This window comes from Oncorhynchus mykiss, chromosome 27 (assembly GCF_013265735.2).
Source record: "Oncorhynchus mykiss isolate Arlee chromosome 27, USDA_OmykA_1.1, whole genome shotgun sequence".
Taxonomy (NCBI): Eukaryota; Metazoa; Chordata; class Actinopteri; order Salmoniformes; family Salmonidae; genus Oncorhynchus; species Oncorhynchus mykiss.
In genome coordinates this window covers 15693377-15717315 of record NC_048591.1, presented here as the reverse complement: position 1 = coordinate 15717315, position 23939 = coordinate 15693377, and the positions used below count along the sequence as shown (strand labels likewise).

The 23939-nt window shown below is 44.1% G+C and overlaps 1 protein-coding gene across 2 annotated transcripts in view; it reads left to right on the top strand.

Moving 5' to 3' along the window:
• The first annotated feature begins 2705 nt into the window (after positions 1-2705).
• LOC110507155 (pleckstrin homology-like domain family B member 1) overlaps positions 2706-23939 on the top strand; it is a 110442-nt gene continuing 89208 nt past the window's right edge. Inside the window, exon 1 of one of the 2 annotated variants that reach the window (XM_036965742.1) lies at positions 2706-2997. In XM_036965742.1, the coding sequence (XP_036821637.1) occupies positions 2971-2997 (27 nt within the window). In that variant the 5' untranslated portion in view covers positions 2706-2970. Of the gene's footprint in view, positions 2998-13786; positions 14128-23939 lie in introns of those variants that run through there. The other variant, XM_036965746.1, reaches the window with a different exon arrangement.

The window sequence follows — 23939 nt, the reverse complement described above, 5'->3', positions numbered from 1 at the left end:
ACAAGACGGTGAGGTACCGGAGGTCCCTCCACCCCCTCTGGACATCGAGGGGTCCCCGGCGTACACAGTACGAGCTATTCTGGACTCGAGACGCCGGGTGAGGGGCCTGCAGTACCTCGTGGACTGGGAGGGGTACGGTCCGGAGGAGAGGTGCTGGGTACCGGGGAGGGACATTTTAGATCCTTCCCTCTTGAGGGATTTCCATCGCCTCCACCCGGATCGCCCTGCGCCTCGTCCTCCGGGTCGTCCTCGAGGCCGGGGTCGGCGCGCTGCAGGGGCCGCGCGTCAGGGGGGGGTACTGTCACGAACCTCGCCGAGGATGGTGCCTCTTCCTGTTCGGGCGGTGCTCGGCGGTCGTCGTCGCCGGCCTATTAGCTGCCATCGATTCCCTTTCCGTTTGTTTTGGGTTATTGGTTAATTGGGTACACCTGTTTTGTATTAGGATTTGTTTGTAGGGTATTTAGGGGCACTAGGCCCGCTGGGTATTTGTGCGGGCTTGTTTTTGTTACTCTGTGTTTTGATGGTGTGATTTTTTCCTGTATTTATTCTCCGGACTGTTTAGTCCTGTTTTTGACTGGCAACTTATTTTACGCCCTGTGTGTTGGCGTGACTGTTTTTGTTGCGCTGGGGAATAAATGTGAAGAAACGACTGAACCCTGCTCTCTGCGCCTGATTCCAACCACCACACCTAGTAGATCGTAACAGGCAGAACATGATCCGGATCTTCAGCTCTGGCGAAAAGGGATCCAGGGGGCTGGACAGGGTGGATACCTACAGATCTACAGCTTCGGCCTAATACAAAATGGCATATTCAAAATATGATCTTTTGTGTGTGTTTTTAATCTAGGCATTTATGTCATTTGTTTCAGTTTCCCTAAAACCTATGGTGATAATGATAACCAAAGTGAATCACAAGTTTTAAAAAATAGAGTGGAACAGTAGAGCACTAATACTACCGCTGACATGGCACAACTGACCTACATTTCATCAAGTTTCTACAATGCCATATTTCTGTAATTCAGTGGTAGGTCTGTGAGCAGTACCACACGTGTGACATGACACCTGACAGGTGGAGTTAATGGTAATGGACACAATAATCCGCCACTATAAACTGTAGCCCCCTGACTACTGTAAAGGGAGAATCTAGGATTCAAACAACAACAAAATGGACTCCCCAACACGTTCTTTTGCAAACAGCAGAGGGATGGAGCTGGAGAAATGTAACCAGTCAATTTCATAGACAGGGCTTTGAATGTATTACAAGGACTGACCATACATGAGATCAAAAGGATAGTTTAACCATGTTTTAAAAGTATAAAGTGTTTGTTTGCTATGTCATTTTTTTGGACAAACAATGGTGTAAACTAAGCTTCGTAGTTTCATAGTTCTGTTCAGGTAACACAGCTGAACTCATGATACATTTACAAGTTATATTCTTCAAAATATAACTTGTAAATGTTTGGCTTTTCTCACCAGCACTGATTTTGCTGGCAGCTGCTTTATAGATTTCTTTATTTTATTTGCAATGACTGTAATATGTAGTTGTTCTATCTACTTTCATGGAATGTACTGGCTGGATAAGAGAGTCTGCTAAATTACCTAAATGCAAATGTAAAAATCAATGGCTATATACAATTAATTGAAAAGTAATAAAAGGATGCCCCAATCCCAGAATGCCCCTTTAAACACCATACTCTAATTTGTCCTCTGAAACACACTCCTCCCCAACTATGAAAACAATGAAATTCAGATGATAAGTTATGACCAAACGATGAGGATTCAGACATACAATAGGCCTGATAAACCACAATCTTCAAAAATATGTTGCTTCTGCATTCACTGGACCATGCAACCGTAATGGAGGCGTGAACCACAATCACATGCTGAGTAACCTTACCTGAGACCTGAGCGCAGTGGGCTAACACAGTCTTGTGTGGTGACAGAGACCCGGGTTTGAACCTAGTGAGTCACACAACCAATGACCATCTCCAGGGGCCAGCAGGGGTGATTTGTTGTGGGATTGTTTCTGATCAAATCTGGATAACAGAAATCTATTTATTTTCCTAAAGCGATTTTTCAAGAGGGGGGGGGGGGGGGGGGGGGGGTCAGTCAAACATATTTAACAGTTGATTTAGGGAGCTGGATAGTGTCATAAATAAGCAGGCATGAAGGAATAAGCATGCATTGGATTAGTTCAGGGCTGACCTGATTTGTGCATTGATTGCTAGGAGTGAGGAGCAGCTGAAAGGATGAGAGCCGACTGGGGAAGTTTGCAGGGGATTGGGACATGGAAAACATGGATGGAAACAGACTGGGGGATGATATTAGAAACTACAAAGAGGGAGATATTAAATACAACAAATCTAGATGGAAATGGTTGGTGACACGGGGACAGACAAATCCTTTGTGGTCCTTCAAACAGATGGGCAACCGTGGAAAAGGAAGGGGAAGGGGGGTGAGGTCAAATGGGCCAGGGGGGTTAACAACATCCTTATTTGGGGTTGGGGGGGGGGGGTCAAATGGGCCAGGGGGGTTAACAACATCCTTATTTGGGGTTTGGGGGGGGGGGGGGGGGGGTGAGGAGGGGGTGCTAATAGCAGCTCTTCGTCATTTTTTTAAACGAATGAATGAACAGGCAGATAAGCACTGAGCCGGGCTTTGTAAAGGGTCTCAAAGGAGAGAGAGGCTGAGGGGAGAGCTGGGCACAGACAATAGACTCAACAGAACACCATTATCATTGGTATGCTGTTAGAGAGTCTGATTTCAGGATTCAGTCTGTCAGAAAACCTGTGAACTACATAGGATTTTTTACTTTGTTCTGGCTGTTTTGGACACTGGTGTTTGTGGTGTGATTCCTGTATGGTTTGGTGAGTGCAGTCCAAACTCAGTACAGTGGAAGTAGAACTGGAAGTGCTTCTAGACCTGCTGGGAATCTGTTGTAAGAAGCAGCCTGTTCACCTGGACTCGAGGATGATGCTCAAGAAGGTCCGCTTCAAGGTAAGCTATTATTCTCTTATGTTGTTTTTTTAGTCAGGGCATGTGTAGGGCCCTGTGGTTGAGTTAATCATGTCACATGACCTGGATTTCATCATTTATTTAAAGCTTTTTTGTTAAACTGTCCCTTTTATTTTTATGTCAGATGGTTCAGCATCATCCTCAAACAATTGCTTTCATTTTTGGTCTAATTCTCATTTCTGGAAAATGGTTAAAATAAAGGTTCAAATCCAGGCCATGTGACATGATTAACCAAAATACATGGCCCTATTATGACGCGTGATTCTAGCAATGGTATTGCTTTATTAGACAATTGCTGAATCTGTATTTTCTTTTTACATCAAGCTTAGGAACTTAAGACCAATGACCTGAAAATAGATATGTGTTGTTTTATAACCTCTTTATAAGCACTGTAAAAACTTCCCAAAATATTTGTAGTGTTAAAGATCACACCGATTTAACCAGGGATAGAAAATTTTCATTTTATTTATAAATGCTGTATTTGAAATTCAACATTCAACAGCTGTGTACTGTCCATGTCACCTCTGTGTCACGTTTGGTCAGCTTACACTGACTGCCCATTATACGGCTATACACCCGCTTGATGAATCCTATCTAATATGATGACATTCATCCCTTTTGCATTCCACAGAGTGGAGTCACAGAGGAGATAGAATGTTGTATTTACTCAGTAGATTAGAGTTGGTTATCCCCACTTATTCACAGCCGGTGGACATTGACCTTAGCGCTGCAGTTCAAATTAGGCCTGCTGTTGTGGCCCATGTGGTGACACCCAGGTGATAATTATGACACCGGGCTTCTCTTCCTGGGAAAGATAACACAACCACTTGGTTGGAGGTTGCCTGGGTTAGGGCTTGGGGTTGAGCGTCAACAACAGATGATCTAGTTAACTTTGAGTAGGGGTTTAAGGGTGTGGTATAATATCATCATAAGACTACTCTGAACATGTGGACTTTTTTTGACACCATGATATACAGTGCATTTGGAAAGTATTCAGACCCCTTGACTTTTTCCACATTTTGTTACGTTACAGCCTTATTCTAAAATGGATACAATAATTTTTTCCCCTACACAGAATTCCCCATAATGACAAAGAGAAAACAGGTTCTTAGAAATGTTAATGTTTATTAAAAATAAAAAACAGATACCTTATTTACATAAGTATTCAGACCCTTTGCTATGAAACTCTAGATTGAGCTCAGGTGCATCCTGTTTCCATTGATCATCCTTGAGATGTTCCTACAAGTTGATTGGAGTCCACCTGTTTTAAATTAAATTGATTGAACATGATTTGGAAAGGCACACACCTGTCCAAATAAGGTCCCACAGTTGACAGTGCATGTCAAAGCAAAAACCAAGCTATGGGGTCGAATGAATTGTTTGTAGAGCTCCGAGACAGGATTGTGTCGAGGCACAGATCACCATTCTCGCCTTTATGGTAGAGTGGCCCGACGGAAGCCACTACTCAGTAAAAGGCCCATGACAGCCCTCTTGAAGTTTGCCTAAATGAACCTAAAGGACTCTGACCATGAGAAATCAGATTCTCTGGTCTGATGAAACCAAGATTGAACTCTTTGGCCTGAATGCCAAGCGTCACGTCTGGAGGAAACCTGGCACCATCCCTACGGTGAAGCATGGTGGTGGCAGCATCATGCTGTGGGGATGTTTTTCAGTGGCAGGGACTGGTTGACTAGTCAGTATTGAGAGAAAGATGAAAGGAGAAAAGTATAGGGAGATCCTTGATGAAAACCTGCTCCAGAGCATTCAGGCCCTCAGACTGGGGTGAAGGTTCACCTTCCAACAGGACAACGACCCTAAGCACACAGCCAAGACAATGCAGGAGTGGCTTCGGGACTTGTCTCTGAATGTCCTTGAGTGTTCCAGCCAGAGCCTGGACTTGAACCCGATTAAACATCTCTGGAGGGACCTGAAAATAGCTGTGCAGCGACGCTCCCCATCCAATCTGACAGAGCTTAATAGGATCTGCAGAGAAGAATAGGAAAAACTCCCCAAATACAGGTGTGCCAAACTTGTTGTGTCATACCCAATAAGACTCAAGACTGTAATTGCTGCTGAAGGTGCTTCAACAAAGTACTGAGTAAAGTGTCTGAATACTTATGTAAAGGTCACATTTCAGATTTGTAATTTTTTACACATTTCCAAAAACTTCCAAAAACGTGTTTTTGCTTTGTCATTATGGGGTATTGTGTGTAGATTGATGAGGGAAAACATTTTTTAAATCAATTTTAGAATAAGGCTGTAATGTAACAAAATGTGGAAAAAGTCAAGGGGTCTGAATACTTTCAAACGGTATTGTGCTCTTTGTCCCTGAGAAGGAGCTTCCTATTTTTGGTCACTCTCACCTGTCACCCATCCCTTCAAGACTGCCACTTTTCCTGTCCATGGGCCATGAGAGAGAGAGTGTGTGTGTGTGTGTGTGTGTGTGAGAGAGAGAGAGAGAAAGAGAGAGTGAGAGAGAGACAGTGCCAGAGATAGAGAGACAGAAGGAAAAGGAAATTGGATGCATTCTGTGAGAGTATGTGGAATTTCCTTCTCATGACGCTACAAACAGACGACATGACAACATGATATTCAGCTAGCGGGATATATGCTGCACCAGCAAGATAAAACAGCACACTCCGAGCATATGCATATGTGCATATTTGTAAACAACAGCTGGTGCACGAAATCTAAGGAAGTCTCTAGATTTTGCTCGCCTGAAGTAGAGTATATTGTGATAAATTGCAGGCCACACTACTTGCCTAGAGAGTTTTCAGCTATACTTTTCGTGGCTGTTTATTTACCACCACAGACAGATGCTGGCACTAAAACCGCACTCAGTCAGCTGTATAAGGAAATAAGCAAACAGGAAACCACTCACCCAGAGGCGGCGTTCCTAGTGGCCGGAGACTTTAATGCAGGGAAACTTAAATCAGCTCTACCTAATCTCTATCAACATGTTAAATGTGCAACCAGAGGGAAAGAAATTCTAGATCACCTGTACTCCACACACAGAGATGCGGACAAAGCTCTCCCTCGCCCTCCATTTGGTAAATCCGACCATAACTCTATCCTCCTGATTCCTGCTTACAAGCAAAAATTAAAGCAGGAAGCACCAGTGACTTGGTCTATAAAAAAGTGGTCAGATGAAGCAGATGTTAAACTACAGGACTGTTTTGCTATCACAGACTGGAACATGTTCCGGGATTCTTCCGATGGCATTGAGGAGTACACCATATCAGTCACTGACTTTATCAATAAGTGCATCAAGGACGTCATCCCCACAGTGACTGTACGTACATACCACAACCATTAGCCATGGATTACAGGCAACATTCGCACAGAGCTAAATGGTAGCGCTGCCACTTTCACAATGCGGGACTCTAACCCAGAAGCTCACAAGAAATCCTGCTATGCCCTGCGACAAACCATCAAACAGGCAAAGCGTCAATACAGGGCTAAGATTGAATCATACTACAACGGCTCCGATGCTTGTCTTATGTAGCAGGGCTTGCAAACTATTACAGACTACAAAGGGAAGCACAGCTGCGAGCTGACCAGTGACACAAGCCTACCACACGAGCTAAATTTTTCTATGCTCGCTTCGAGGCAAGCAACACTGAGGCATGCATGAGAGCATCAGCTATTCCGGACGACTTTGTGATCACGCTCTCTGTAGCCGACGTGAGTAAGACCTTTAAACAGGTCAACATACAGTGCCTTGCGAAAGTATTCGGCCCCCTTGAACTTTGCGACCTTTTGCCATATTTCAAGCTTCAAACATAAAGATATAAAACTGTATTTTTTTGTGAAGAATCAACAACAAGTGGGACACAATCATGAAGTGGAACGACATTTATTGGATATTTCAAACTTTTTTAACAAATCAAAAACGGAAAAATTGGGCGTGCCAAATTATTCAGCCCCCTTAAGTTAATACTTTGTAGCGCCACCTTTTGCTGAGATTACAGCTGTAAGTCGCTTGGGGTATGTCTCTATCAGTTTTGCACATCGAGAGACTGAAATTTTTCCCATTCCTCCTTGCAAAACAGCTCGAGCTCAGTGAGGTTGGATGGAGAGCATTTGTGAACAGCAGTTTTCAGTTCTTTCCACAGATTCTTGATTAGATTCAGGTCTGGACTTTGACTTGGCCATTCTAACACCTGGATATGTTTATTTTTGAACCATTCCATTGTAGATTTTGCTTTATGTTTTGGATCATTGTCTTGTTGGAAGACAAATCTCCGTCCCAGTCTCAGGTCTTTTGCAGACTCCATCAGGTTTTCTTCCAGAATGGTCCTGTATTTGGCTCCATCCATATTCCCATCAATTTTAACCATCTTCCCTGTCCCTGCTGAAGAAAAGCAGGCCCAAACCATGATGCTGCCACCACCATGTTTGACAGTGGGGATGTGTTCAGGGTGATGAGCTGTGTTGCTTTTACGCCAAACATAACGTTTTGCATTGTTGCCAAAAAGTTCAATTTTGGTTTCATCTGACCAGAGCACCTTCTTCCACATGTTTGGTGTGTCTCCCAGGTGGCTTGTGGCAAACTTTAAACAACACTTTTTATGGATATCTTTAAGAAATGGCTTTCTTCTTGCCACTCTTCCATAAAGGCCAGATTTGCGCAATATACGACTGATTGTTGTCCTATGGACAGAGTCTCCCACCTCAGCTGTAGATCTCTGCAGTTCATCCAGAGTGATCATGGGCCTCTTGGCTGCATCTCTGATCAGTCTTCTCCTTGTATGAGCTGAAAGTTTAGAGGGACGGCCAGGTCTTGGTAGATTTGCAGTGGTCTGATACTCCTTCCATTTCAATATTATCGCTTGCACAGTGCTCCTTGGGATGTTTAAAGCTTGGGAAATCTTTTTGTATCCAAATCCGGCTTTAAACTTCTTCACAACAGTATCTCGGACCTGCCTGGTGTGTTCCTTGTTCTTCATGATGCTCTCTGCGCTTTTAACGGACCTCTGAGACTATCACAGTGAAGGTGCATTTATACAGAGACTTGATTACACACAGGTGGATTGTATTTATCATCATTAGTCATTTAGGTCAACATTGGATCATTCAGAGATCCTCACTGAACTTCTGGAGAGAGTTTGCTGCACTGAAAGTAAAGGGGCTGAATAATTTTGCACGCCCAATTTTTCAGTTTTTGATTTGTTAAAAAAGTTTGAAATATCCAATAAATGTCGTTCCACTTCAAGATTGTGTCCCACTTGTTGTTGATTCTTCACAAAAAAATACAGTTTTATATCTTTATGTTTGAAGCCTGAAGTGGCAAAAGGTCGCAAAGTTCAAGGGGGCCGGATACTTTCGCAAGGCACTGTACACAAGGCTGCGGGGCCAGACGGATTACCAGGACGTGTACTCCGAGCATGTGCTGACCAACTGGCAGGTGTCTTCACTGAATTTTTCAACATGTCCCTGATTGAGCCTGTAATACCAGCATGTTTCTAGCAGACCACCATAGTCCCTGTGAACAAGAACACAAAGGCAACCTGCCTAAATGACCTACAGACCCGTAGCACTCACGTCTGTAGCCATGAAGTGCTTTGAAAGGCTGGTAATGGCTCACATCAAACACCATTATCCCAGAAACCCTAGACCCACTCCAATTTGCATACCACCCAAACAGATCCACATATGATGCAATCTCCAGTGCACTCCACACTGCCCTTTCACACCTGGACAAAAGGAACACCTATGTGAGAATACTATTCATTGACAACAGCTCAGCGTTAACACCATAGTACCTCCAAAGCTCATCACTAAGCTAAGGATCCTGGGACTAAACACCTCCCTCTGCAACTGGATCCTGGACTTCCTGACGAGCCGCCCCCAGGTTGTGAGGGTAGGTAGCAACACATCTGCCACGCTGATCCTCAACACTGGAGCTCCACAGGGGTGAGTGCTCAGTCCCCTCCTGTACTCCCTGTTCAACCACGACTGCATGGCCAGGCACGACTCCAACACCATCATTAAGTTTGCAGACAACACAAAAGTGGTAGGCCTGATCACAGACAACGATGAGACAGCCTATAGGGAGGAGGTCAGAGACCTGGCAGTGTGGTGCCAGAATAACAACCTATCCCTCAACGTAGCCAAGACTAAGGAGATGATTTTGGACTACAGGAAAAAGAGGACTGAGCACACCCCCATTCTCATCGACGGGACTGTAGTGGAGCAGGTTGAGGGCTTCAAGTTCCTCGGTGTCCACATCATCAACAAACTAGAATGGTCCAAACACACCAAGACAGTCATAAACAGGGCACAACAAAGCCTATTCCCCCTCAGAAAACTAAAAAGATTTGGCATGGGTCCTGAGATCCTCAAAAGGTTCTACAGCTGCAACATCGAGAGCATCCTGCCTGACTGGTTGCATCACTGCCTGGTACGGCAATTGCTCGGCCTCTGACCGCAAGGCACTTCAGAGGGTAGTGTGTACGGCCCAGTACATCACTGGGGCTAAGCTGCCTGCCATCCAGAACCTCTACACCAGGTGGTGTCAGAGGAAGGTCATAAAAATTGTCAAAGACCCCAGCCACCCCAGTCATAGACTGTTCTCTCTACTACCGCATGGCAAGCGGTACCGGATTGCCAAGTCTAGGACAAAAAGGCTTCTCAATAGTTTTTACCCCCAAGCCATAAGACTCCTGAACAGGTAATCAAATGGCTACCTGGACTATTTGCATTGTGTGCCCCCCCCCCCCCCCCCCCCCCCCCCAAAAGCCTCTTTTTACACTGCTGCTACTCTCTGTTGATCATATATGCATAGTCACTTTAACTATACATTCATGTACATACTACCTCATTTGGGCCAACCAACCAGTGCTCCCGCACATTGGCTAACCGGCTATCTGCATTGTGTCCAACCCACCACCCGCCAACCCCTCTTTTACTCTACTGCTACTCTCTGTTCATAATATATGCATTGTCACTTTAACCATACCTACATGTACATACTACCTCAATCAGCCTGACTAACCGGTGTCTGTAGATAACCTCGCTACTGTATATAGCCTCGCTACTGTATATAGCCTCGCTACTGTATATAGCCTCGCTACTGTATATAGCCTCGCTACTGTATATAACCTCGCTACTGTATATAGCCTTGCTACTGTATATAGCCTCGCTACTGTATATAGCCTCGCTACTTTTATATAGCCTCGCTACTGTATATAGCCTCGCTACTGTATATAGCCTCGCTACTTTTATATAGCCTGTCTTTTTACTGTTGTATTATTTCTTTACTTACCTATTTTTCACCTAAAACCTTTTTTGCACTATTGGTTAGAGCCTGTAAGTAAGCATTTCACTGTTTCACCTGTTGTATTCGGCGCACGAAACAAATAAACTTTGATTTGATTTGAAACAGTAGTGTTGCTGTTATGTGTGAGAGACCCACTCTCTCCCAAACAGACCATCAGCATGCTTTTGTTAGGGTCTATCCTAATCCTATCACTTACATGTTATTTTACGGAGGCCTAGCAATCCTACTTGTTTCCATTTCCTAAAGCAGCGCATGGTATACAAAGGTATACAGCAAGACTGCTGTTTGAATCTTAAAACAAAACCACTGTTTTCTTTCAAGTATTTGTTATTCCTCTGTCAAAAAACATGTTTCGATATTCAATAATTTCACAGAGACAAGTGGAATGAATTATGTATTGTACCACCATTAGCCGAACGTATTTAAGTTTCTTGGCCTAGTTAATCATGTTATAGCCCATGCTTTATACCGGTTTGGGGTTTCTACCTCTAATTTTAAACTATCACTGTTTTACACTAAACTTCCACTAGGCGGCACTCTTGTTACATAATATTCAGATCCCTGCTGTATATCTCTGTATGGCTCTGGGTCCACATGTATCACGAATTTCATTTAGGATCAGTTTGACCTTTTAGATCATAATGAATAAGATTACATGGACAGGGGGAACCTGATCTTAGATCAGTAATCCTACTCTAAGATGCTTCATACATACAACCCTCATGTTGAAAGGATAGAGTATCCAATTGATACTTGGTCATTTCTAGCTGTAGAGCAGTCTGTTGCTAAGAGTGAACTAGAATGGGAGAATACATGAAGGGATAGTGAGTTTTGCTAGTTGTTTTAATTCCTCATGGCACTACTACTCAAAGTGGTCTGTTGTCATATTGCCAGCCTAACAACTTTAGAATGGAGAGTAATCTCCTATGGACAGTGATTAACCTATTTACCAGAGAGCAGCTACGATCATTCATATGGTCATCTTGAGTTCTCACTTTATGCGGATGTTACTGTAGGAAATACTAACATAAAAGGATATGTGGCTACAGAATAGTAACATTTTACACATTTAGCCTGCAGCTAGTAGAAATATTGAATAATCCACTTGTGCTTCTGGAGAAATGGTGACCCATTTCCTTGGAATCTCTGAATTCCCACTATATTGTAGTCTGAAATCACTCCATGAATTTCCAGCCCAGACTGCAGTACTGTTCCAGACCTGGAATAGGTAGTTTTGTTCACCGATTGAGACGTTGAAACCAGCTCAAAGGATCAAGTCAGTGCCTATCAATTCTTTTGATGTCTGTAATGAACATTTCCTTCAAATTAGGCCCTGGGCCCTTCATACATGCTCCCACAAAGCCAATAGGAATTGAGTGGGAGGGGGGTAGGAGAAATATGCTATTCATTAAAGATGAAAGGAAAGCAGAGGCAAGCTTTCTACTGACACAGCCTGTCGTGTCTTCATTTAGTTTAACAGTGTACTGTAGGGTTGCATACCAAATGGCACCCTAATCCCTACATAGTGCACTTGAATAGGGTGTAATTTATCATGCAGCCTATGTGTTTACAGTCTGCAGATCAATAGTGGGCTGTAGATACAGTGCATATTTAATAGTGGCTCCTGAGAACATTGTGTGTATTTATAGGGTATTTATAGTCCACTGGACATGGTTGTGAGTGAGTGAAGCTCTGAAGAACCTTGGGGGGGGGGGGGGCTCCCGAGTGGCGCAGCGGTCTAAGGCTCTGCATCTCAGTGCTAGAGGCGTGACTACAGACCCTGGTTCAATTCCAGGCTGTATCACAACCGGCCGTGATTGGGAGTCCCATAGGGCGGCGGACAACGTTGTCCAGCTTAGGGCTTGGCCGGGGTAGGCCGTCATTGTGAATAACAGTTTGTTCATAACTGACTTGCCTAGTTCAATAAAGGTTAAATAAAGCATGTAAAACCTTGAATGTGATCAATAGAATAGTTGTGGATGTAGAGAGGCACTCTGTTGAAACCACCTGGATGAGTAGAGAAACAACCATCCATTGAGGTTAAAGTGATAATAAGGTACACTATATTTTCTCATCTAATGTCTGTGTAATGGACATGGGCAGAGCACCATTTATTATGAATCTTTTTGATACAAGTAATGTATACCATACCTACAATACATTCACAGATGATCATTCTCCCTAGCTTAAAATAATTCCTCATCATTTTCACACACGCACACGCACACACACACACGGTTTGGGGTGGAATTTGGCTCTCTGCTAGTCTCTCTCTGTGGGGAGGTTAATTACATTTAAATAGACGGTTTAGGCTTAGGGAAGCACAGACCACGCAAGGTTGATGAAAGAGTGCCGCTGCTCTCCAATCCACAGCTAGCTTTTTAGGCAAATAGTTCTCTCCATCCTAAATGACTTCTACATGTTATACGGGCTTTCCAAATATCTGACCCGTGTTTGTATTCTGTCTGTGTTAGAGCCAGGCTGACAAGCAGCAGCATCTCTGGTTAGGTCAGCCATGACAGCTTGAACCAATTACGACAGCTGAGTCTGAGGCTCTGAGCATCTACAAACAGCAGACGTCTGCAGTTTACGTTCACTTTGAAAATAATAGACATTGCCATTATGTGATTAGTAACTGCCCCAGCTAGTTGTTGTATTATATGCTGATTTCACCACTTGCTATGTTTCAGTCATGTTTGACTCAGTCAACCAAATGAGCTGCAAAAAATATAGAGTTTACAATATAAGAGTTTAAGGAAAAAATAGACTTGTTTATTTTCTGTTGAAGAAGTGAAGCATCTGCTATTAAAATGCAGGAACGCAGTAGGTCAAAATAACTAATTGAATAACTGTTTCGGTGTAGAGACAGAGAGACTGAGCCGTTCAGGACATATCTAAGAACACAAAGAACACAATTATATCTAGCTCTCATGTTATGACTATTTGGGAAAAGGTGGAGGTCCACTCCACACTATGCAGTCACTGCCCTGTTATATGAGCTGCTGCCCCTCTATACTCTTGGAAAAAAAGGTGCTATCCAGAACTTAAAAGGGTTATTTGCCTGTCCCCCATAGGATAACCTTTTGAATGACCCTTTTTTTGGTTTCAGGTAGAACCCTTTAGGTTCCAGGTTCTATCTGGAAGCAAAAATAGTTATCCTATGTGGACAGCCGAAAAACTCTTTTGGAATCCTTTTTTCTAAGAGAGTAGGGAGTAAATTGCTCTCGTCCAATGAAAAGTCCCAGCACCTTACAGTCATTTTAATCTCCTCCAAAATATGCTAGTGACTCAAGGTGAAGTTGTTTCTGTAGGCGTTGTGAGAACAAGTCAGGATTTCTTTAGCCAGAAGAATGACTACCTTGTGTCCTGCTAGGAGTGGTTGACAGCACACAGAGAGAGAGAGAGAGAGAGAGAGAGAGAGAGAGAGAGAGAGAGAGAGAGAGAGACAGAGAAAGAGAGAGAGAGAGAGAGAGAGAGAGAGCAGAGCAGAGTACAGGACACATTGCTTTCTCCCTCTTTTTGTCATGACAGTGTGATGTGAGAGAGTGTGTTGGGGACAGGGGAGAGACGAAGAAAAACAAACTCCTGCTCCCTCTATTTGGATTCCATCCAGGATATTTTTTGTTTGGGTTTTGCTGTACATGAAGAAGACTGACAGTGGTGCACTCTACGTGACAAGCTGTGTGTTTGCTAAGTCCTGCTGTTTTTCTTTTGTTGTTACTGGAAACTTGCCCTTAGGTAAAGTCAACTTCCATCATGCTTTGTTAGAAGGATTTACTTTTTCAGACTGACAATCAGCTGGGAGAGAAGTGGTGTATAAAAGACTCCAGGTGAGACACATTACTCACTTTGTGTTGGCTGCATGTGTAGATCTGTCAGTAGTCTAAAGGTTCATTGATGAGTTTGTCTATTTGCATGTTATTCAATATAGTTTACTCTGTATTTTCTGTTGCTGGTTTAAAAGGAGGGAGAATCATGAATGAATTAACTAATGAGTGGATCATGCGCTTGTTATTCTTGTTCTACTTTATTATTGAATTATAAGGGGTTTAAACAAACTGAACTAAATACATAACACCATTTTATAATTGGTTGAGATTATGGAGGAATTGTATAGTCACTCTTGGTTGGAAATCATTGGTTGGATAGCATCTGGTTGTTTGTGTTAATGCCAACCTACAGGAGTGGGTCCTGTGACTGGCCATGGCTTATCAGAGCCTCAGACAGACACAACACAAGCCTAGGTTGTCCTCCCCTGAGTCTGCACACTGGAAGCTGAGATCTACAGGGCAGATTAAATAGGTATTGTTTGGCTAGTTGGCTACGATGGAGACCAACAGACAATGATCATGTCTGTGTACCTCTGCCTCTTCTAACTGTTCTCTCATAGTCTCTTTGCAGATTATCTTATCAGGGTGGGGAGAGGGACAGAAGGATAGAGGGAGAAAGACAGAGAGAGGGAGACAGGGGGGAGACAGAGGAAGAGAGAGAGAGGGCACAGACCCGTTACAAAGGCAACAGTCATTGCCATGTTTAGTCCCTTCTTCTTCCCACCCCTCAAACAGTGGATACTATTGAGAGAAATAGAGGGAGTGGTTTTACAGTGGGTCAGACACGTCTTGGGGGCCTAGCAGACAGGGAAATGCTCTCTAGACATTGACTTAAACTGCAATAATAACTCCTTTGTTATGGAAGGTTGTTTTGTTATGTTCACACAGCAATCAGGGCCATGTCGTCAAATGTGACTGTGTTGTTCCACCAGTCCGACTTCTAATGTGTGTACTTCGACTGACCTGTTCCTAATTTCATTATTTTATTTAACCTTTATTTAAAATAGGCATGTCAGTTAAGAACAAATTCTTATTTACAATGACGGCCTACACCGGCCAAACCCGGAAGACGTTGGGCCAATTGTGCACCGCCCTATGGGACTTCCAATCACGGCCGGTTGTGATACAGCCTGGATACGAACTAGGGTGTCTGTAGTGACGCCTTTAGCACTGAGATTTAATGTCTTAGACCGCTGTGCCACTCGGTAGCCCCATTGCTTATTGCTGTTGGCTACCCGGAATGTGAGAGCCTTTTTGATACATTATAACTGTCTTAATAAGATGCATGATCCCTTTACCCCGTCAGAGAAATGTACAGTACTGACAGAACAGAAATAAGTGGTCTTCTCTGGTGTGCTCAAGCGGTTACGGATGCTTCCTTCAGTGCACATGTATGCTGGTGTTGGTGTGAGGTCAAATCTGGCCAATGCCCTTCTAACCCAGTAACACACTTTCTCCTTACTTCCCTGTCCTTCTTCACGGTCAGATCAAATAGGTTATTTTTGAGGGATATATATTTATATATTGTATACAATAGAGACTACCTGTCATGTAGCATATTTATCTTTCTTTTATCTAATGAGTAGTTTCCCAAGCTGTGAGGATGCCTGTCTGTGAGAGAGTGTTATTGTTATAAACGGCCTGGGACTTCAGGCCTTTCCAACAGCTGCAATATCTGGGCTTCACACACTACCAGGCGGTGCCTGTCTTTGTAGATGCTACAGACTGGGTGACCTCTACTAAAAGCTCTTTCCTCATGTGATTTCCTTTCTTCACTCTTCTTCTTCTTTTATGTCTCGCCTCGAGGCAAGCGCTTCATCCAAAACAAAGAGATAATCAGTTTCTGCCCGAATCGTCCTTTGCAATCTTTTTTTCTATTTCATAGTCGGTTATTGCCTGTTTGCAAGGCCTTGGAAAGTGAGCTCAGCATCAGTCTTCACATTGTTCTCCTCAAATTGGTGGTTCCAATGGCTCAGTGAGGTAGAGCATGGTGCTAGCAACACCCGGGTTGTGGGTTCCATTGCTGCTTGGTCCAGATATACACACCGTTGCTTAGATAAAAGCGCCTGCTAACTGACCATATTAGCATTCACAGATTTGTTTGGCGGTAGTTAGTTTACAATGAATGAAACCCAAAAGTAGCTGATCATCATCATTACTGGTCCTATATACAGTGCCTTGCGAAAGTATTCGGCCCCCTTTAACTTTGCAAACTTTTGCCACATTTCAGGCTTCAAACATAAAGATATAAAACTGTATTTTTTTTGTGAAGAATCAACAAGTGGGACACAATCATGAAGTGGAACAACATTTATTGGATATTTCAAACTTTTTTAACAAATCAAAAACTGAAAAATTGGGCGTGCAAAATTATTCAGCCCCTTTACTTTCAGTGCAGCAAACTCTCTCCAGAAGTTCAGTGAGGATCTCTGAATGATCCAATGTTGACCTAAATGACTAATGATGATAAATACAATCCACCTGTGTGTAATCAAGTCTCCGTATAAATGCACCTGCACTGTGATAGTCTCAGAGGTCCGTCAAAAGCGCAGAGAGCATCATGAAGAACAAGGAACACACCAGGCAAGTCCGAGATACTGTTGTGAAGAAGTTTAAAGCCGGATTTGGATACAAAAAGATTTCCCAAGCTTTAAACATCCCAAGGAGCACTGTGCAAGCGATAATATTGAAATGGAAGGAGTATCAGACCACTGCAAATCTACCAAGACCTGGCCGTCCCTCTAAACTTTCAGCTCATACAAGGAGAAGACTGATCAGAGATGCAGCCAAGAGGCCCATGATCACTCTGGATGAACTGCAGAGATCTACAGCTGAGGTGGGTACTCTGTCCATAGGACAACAATCAGTTGTATATTGCACAAATCTGGCCTTTATGGAAGAGTGGCAAGAAGAAAGCCATTTCTTAAAGATATCCATAAAAAGTGTCTTTTAAAGTTTGCCACAAGCCACCTGGGAGACACACCAAACATGTGGAAGAAGGTGCTCTGGTCAGATGAAACCAAAATTGAACTTTTTGGCAACAATGCAAAACGTTATGTTCGGCGTAAAAGCAACAGAGCTGAACACACCATCCCCACTGTCAAACATGGTGGTGGCAGCATCATGGTTTGGGCCTGCTTTTCTTCAGCAGGGACAGGGAAGATGGTTCAAATTGATGGGAAGATGGATGGAGCCAAATACAGGACCATTCTGGAAGAAAACCTGATGGAGTCTGCAAAAGACCTGAGACTAGGATGGAGATTTGTCTTCCAACAAGACAATGATCCAAAATATAAAGCAAAATCTACAATGGAATGGTTCAAAAATAAACATATCCAGGTGTGATGGCCAAGTCAAAGTCCAGACCTGAATCCAATCGAGAATCTGTGGAAAGAACTGAAAACTGCTGTTCACAAATGCTCTCCATCCAACATCACTGAGCTCGAGCTGTTTTGCAAGGAGGAATGGGAAAAAATTTCAGTCTCTCGATGTGCAAAACTGATAGAGACATACCCCAAGCGACTTACAGCTGTAATCGCAGCAAAAGGTGGCGCTACAAAGTATTAACTTAAGGGGGCTGAATAATTTTGCACGCCCAATTTTTCAGTTTTTGATTTGTTAAAAAAGTTTGAAATATCCAATAAATGTCGTTCCACTTCATGATTGTGTCCCACTTGTTGTTGATTCTTCACAAAAAAATACCGTTTTATATCTTTATGTTTGAAGCCTGAAATGTGGCAAAAGGTCGCAAAGTTCAAGGGGGGCGAATACTTTCGCAAGGCACTGTATATGAGAACACGCCAGACTGATGGTTGGGGTGTTTTCCAAATGTGTTGTCATGGTAACACATGGTTGGCAGTCCAAATGAGATGATGTCATCATGTGAGGCACTGGTGACATTTACAGCAGTTGAATAGTGCACCTGTTGTCATTTTCTCCAAGGAAACCGCTCTCTCTCTGGCTACTTGTCTGGAAAATGTCTCATTACAGGCCACATCAATTGAATACACATTAACACAGGATGCTTGTCCAAAACAAGAACTGCATTACTATGATATATTGCAGGCTTTCGATTCATATTCACCAGGTTGGAATCTGTGATTCTGAATATCTGAATATGAGCAATTAGAAATAGACTTGTTTTGGGAAGGAGATTCCTGAATGTAGCAGAGTGGGAGTAGAGGATTGCTGTCCATCCATCCATCCATCCAGAGGATCGGTTTCCATTAATTAAAGGGATATATCCCACACTGTCGTTTCCTCCCCACCCCAACCCTGCTTCCACCTCTTGCCTGTTACTCCGTCTTCCCATAGTGCTGTCCTTAGCAACAACAACAAGCAATACTTTTTCCTCTACACACCGGACTGGGTTTGAGTTGGACATTTCTATGGATTTCTGAACTCATTTGTGAAGACCTCTCTCTTGTAACTGACTGACATTTACCACTTGAGGAAGAGGAGGACCAATCTAGAGTCAAAAGGAGAAAGGGGAGGGCGAGTCTGTGACACTCTCGACAAGCAACATACTGTGTGAAAGGGTTGCCTTTTAACTCCAAAAACGAGGGAGGGTGGCTGCTGTTTTGTTGCACTGACACACAGGGCCTTGTGTACTTGTTACTCAGCTTATTCTGGCAACACCACGTTCAAATTCCTGGCTCGCTGCTCCTCTTTGTCTGGTTTTCTCTTTCTAAAAAGGGGGACTGCAAGATTAATGAATAGACCAAGGAGTCTATCAAAGGACTGTTGGTGAGGCACAGCCTGGCACCAAAGAAGGTGGCACCAGTTGACACTCCAGCCAAACGTCACCTGGCTGGTATAGAGTTACAGACTTTTAGATTCGCTTGGAGAAAGAGAAGTATTGCATTTGCCTGCTGTCGTTTCCATTTGGAGAATTCTCAGTTGGAGAAGAAGGAACTCTGTGTATACCATAGGAGCAAGTCCTGGGATAGTCTGTTTTGAGGATCCAGTAAACCATGGCACCAGCGTTTCTGCCCACTGACCTGAGCGATGGAGCATTATCTCTGTTCAGCTAACATTGGGGTCAAAACATTTCTGCCGTCAAATCCCCAAACTAAAATCCAGGTTGTACCGAAGGTAAGTGGGAGTATAGAGATTAAGTTGTGGCGATGGATAAATGAATAAGGAAAACATTTGATACTTTAGTGAGCCTCATCGTTGGCATGTTGTGAAACATGTTGTGAAACATGCTCAGAAGGGCATTTATTGGCTGAGCTTAGATTAACGTAGGGTAACTGACTGTCATTTAATGTCTCATTGTATAACAAAAACAGTTGGACTGTGGAAATGGAAAGTAGAAATGGTGAATTTGGAGACCAGATGTGTATACTAATCAACATGGTTCCCCCTCACTCTCTCTCGCTCATTCTCTCTTTACATCATGTGGTTACGATATCAGTTGCTATTTCCCAAAGGTTATCGGTCAGCTCTGTTCTCACACACATTGTCCAATAATTCCCTGGGGGTTTCCCTGGCCATGTGCTGTCTGTATCAGCATGTGTGGTGGGGCAACTGTATGGGGTGGCTGAGCCCTGTAACCCAGTGGAGTGGAGGAGGGTCCAGTCACCTAGTCCATTCCCTCTCTCCTCTGGGGGATTATGGACATTGAAAAGAGCTCTTTGTGCCGACCAGCACTGGAATTTCTGTAGAGCTCCGTGTCTTTGGGAAACAAACAGCCAAAGTCAACGGAACTTTTGAGCAATAACCTGCTTTTGGAATACCAGGGAATACCACTCTAACTCTCAAAGTCCCTCTGCCCTATCCCCTAATGGTAGTAGGGAAATATCGGAGCCTGAGAAAGAATGACTCACTCCCTAACGGTTGCACTTGCATTTAAGCCAGGGGTTTAGTTTTAGTCAAGCTTGCCATGCTGGTCATGCATTTATTAGATAGCAGTAGATTGCGGACAACAAGTGTTTTTGCATGTGAAGGATATATTTTGTATGGAAATGTTAATCCGATAATTATAGTGTCCCTCTTCTATCCACTGAGCTGCTCACTGTAGTTTCAGTATTTGTTGGTGTGAGTTGTTGTTCAAACTACAAAGGGAAGCACATCCACGAGCTGCCCAGTGACATGAGCCTACCAGCGAGCTAAATTACTTCTATGCTCACTTCGAGGCAAGCAACACTGAAGCATACATAAGAGCATCAGCTGTTCCAGACGACTGTGTGATCACGCTTTCTGTAGCTGATGTGAGTAAGACCTTTAAACAGGTCAACATTCACAAGCCCGCAGGGCCAGATGGATTACCAGGATGTATTCTCCAAGAATGCGCTGACCTACTGGCAAGTGTTTTCACTGGCATTTTCAACCTATCCCTGACTGAGTCTGTAATGCCAACATGTTTCAAGCGGACCACCATAGTCCCTGTGCCCAAGAACACTAAGGAACCTGTTTAAATGACTACATACCCGTAGCACTCACGTCTGTAGCCATGAAGTGGTTTGAAAGGCTGGCCATAGCTCACATCAAATACCATTATACCAGAAACCCTAGACCCACTCCAATTTGCATACCGCCCCAACATATCCCAGATGATGCAATCTCTATTGCACTCCACACTGCCCTTTCCCACCTGGACAAAATTAACACCAATGTGAGAATGCTATTCATTGACTATAGCTCAACGTTCAACACCAAAGTGCCCTCAAAGCTCATCACTAAGCTAAGGACCCTGGGACTAAACACCTCCCTCTGTAACTGAATCCTGTACTTCCTGACAGACCGCCCCCAGGTGGTATGGATAGGTAACAACACATCCGCCAAGCTGATCCTCAACACGGGGGTCCCTCAGGGATGCGTGCGCAGTCCCCTCCTGTACTCCCTGTAGACTCATGACTGCATGGCCAGGCATGACTCCAACACCATTGTTAAGTTTACCAATGACACAACAGTGGTAGGCCTGATTACCGACAATGATGAGACAGCCTATAGGGAGGAGATCAGAGACCTGGTCGTGTGGTGCCAGGATAACAACCTCTCCCTCAACGTGATCAAGACAAAGGAGATGATTGTGGACTATAGAAAAAGGAGGACCGAGCACTCCCCTATTCTCATCAACAGGGCTGTAGTGAAGCAGGTTTAGAGCTTCAAGTTCCTTGGTGTCCACATCAACAACAAACTATCATAGTCCAAACACACCAAGACAGTCGTGAAGAGGGCACGACAAAGCCTATTCCTCCTCAGGAAAATATTTGGCATGGGTCCTCAGATCCTCAAAAAGTTCTACAGTTGCATCATCGAGAGCATGACTGGTTGCATCACTGCCTGGTATGGCAACTGCTCGGCCTCCGACCGCAAGGCACAAAGGTATAGGACCTCTATAGCAGGCGGTGTCATAGGAAGTCCCTAAAAACTGTTAAAGATTCCAGCCACCTTAGTCTTAGACTGTTCTCTCTGCTACCACACGGCAAGCGGTACCGGAGCGCCAAGTCTATGTCCAAAAGGCTTCTTAACAGCTTCTACCCCCAAGCCATAAGACTCCTGAACAGCTAATCAAATGGCTACCCATACTATTTGCATTGCCCCCCCACACCCCCTCTTTTACGCTGCCGCTACTCTGTTGTTTAACTGTACCGGTACACCCTGTATATAGCCTCCACATCGACTCTGTACCAGTACCCCCTGTATATAGCCTCCACATCGACTCTGTACCGGCACCCCCTGTATTTAGCCTCCACATTGACTCTATACCGGTACCCCCTGTATATAGCCTCCACATCGACTCTGTACCGGTACCCTCTGTATATAGCCTCCACATTGACTCTATACCGGTACCCCCTGTATGTAGCCTCCACATTGACTCTGTACCGGTACCCCCTGTATATAGCCTCCACATCGACTCTGTACCAGTACCCCCTGTATATAGCCTCCACATCGACTCTGTACCGGTACCCCCTGTATATAGCCTCCACATCGACTCTGTACCGGCACCCCCTGTATTTAGCCTCCACATTGACTCTATACCGGTACCCCCTGTATATAGCCTCCACATCGACTCTGTACCGGTACCCTCTGTATATAGCCTCCACATCGACTCTGTACCGGTACCCCTGAATATAGCCTCCACATTGACTCTATACCGGTACCCCCTGTATGTAGCCTCCACATTGACTCTGTACCGGTACCCCCTGAATATAGCCTCCACATTGACTCTGTACCGGTACCCCCTGTATATAGCCTCCACATTGACTCTGTACCGGTACCGCCTGTATATAGCCTCCACATTGACTCTGTACCGGTACACCCTGTATATAGCCTCCACATTGACTCTATACCGGTACCCCCTGTATATAGCCTCCACATTGACTCTGTACCGGTACCCCCTGAATATAGCCTCCACATTGACTCTGTACCGGTACCCCCTGTATATAGCCTCCACATTGACTCTATACCGGTACCCCCTGTATATAGCCTCCACATTGACTCTGTACCGGTACCCCCTGTATATAGCCTCCACATTGACTCTGTACCGGTACCCCCTGTATATAGCCTCCACATTGACTCTGTACCGGTACCCCCTGTATATAGCCTCCACATTGACTCTGTACCGGTACCCCCTGTATATAGCCTCCACATTGACTCTGTACCGGTACCCCCTGTATATAGCCTCCACATTGACTCTGTACCGGTACCCCCTGTATATAGCCTCCACATTGACTCTGTACCAGTACCCCCTGTATATAGCCTCCACATTGACTCTGTACCGGTATCCCCTGAATATAGCCTCCACATTGACTCTGTACCGGTACCCCCTGTATGTAGCCTCCACATTGACTCTATACCGGTACCCCCTGTATATAGCCTCCACATTGACTCTGTACCAGTACCCCCTGTATATAGCCACCACATTGACTCTGTACTGGTACCCCCTGTATGTAGCCTCCACATTGACTCTGTACCGGTACCCCTGTATATAGCCTCCACATCGACTCTGTACCGGCACCCCCTGTATATAGCCTCCACATCGACTCTGTACCGGTACCCCCTGTATATAGCCTCCACATTGACTCTGTACCGGTACCCCCTGTATATAGCCTCCACATTGACTCTGTACCGGTACCCCCTGTATATGGCCTCGCTATTGTTATTTTACTGCTGTTCTTTAATTATTTGTATTTTAGATTTTTTACACTTATTTTTCTTAAAACTGCATTGTTGGTTAAGGGCTTTTAAGTAAGCATTTCACTGTTGTCTTTGGCGCATGTGGCAAATTCAATTTGATTTGATTTTGATCTGATAATGATCACAATTGACTGAATAACGGCCACAAATAAGTTATAAAGCATTATGACACATGTATGCGTTAACTAATTAAAGTGTCGTACCTTTCACAAAGGGTATGATGATCTTGTGAGTCTGTGTTCTGTAGCTCTGCTGTTCCCCACGGTGGAGCAGGTGGTGTGTTTAGCCTGCAGCAGAGAGTGGCTGTGGTCCAAAACGGATAGCTCTGGGCCAGGGCACTGAGCCTGTGTGTTTAGAGCACACCATCAGCTGAGGAAAGAATGCCAAAAACTCTTCCAGGCAATGCAGAGTATGTCAATATTGATATCATTGCTTTATTTTCATTTTGACCCGTGTTTTTTTAGCTGCTTATGGAACATGTGGTCGGTTGGTTCGACACTCCTATTATTCCTACAGAACGATTCATTGTAAATCAGAAATAGTTGCACTTTATAAAATGTAACTCGGCATCAGAAGCGCAAGTGACCATTTAGTTGAAACATCATTGTGCATATCAAATCTCCAATTTAGTGTTTAAAACATCTGCATCTGTTGTTAGCAAATGTTAA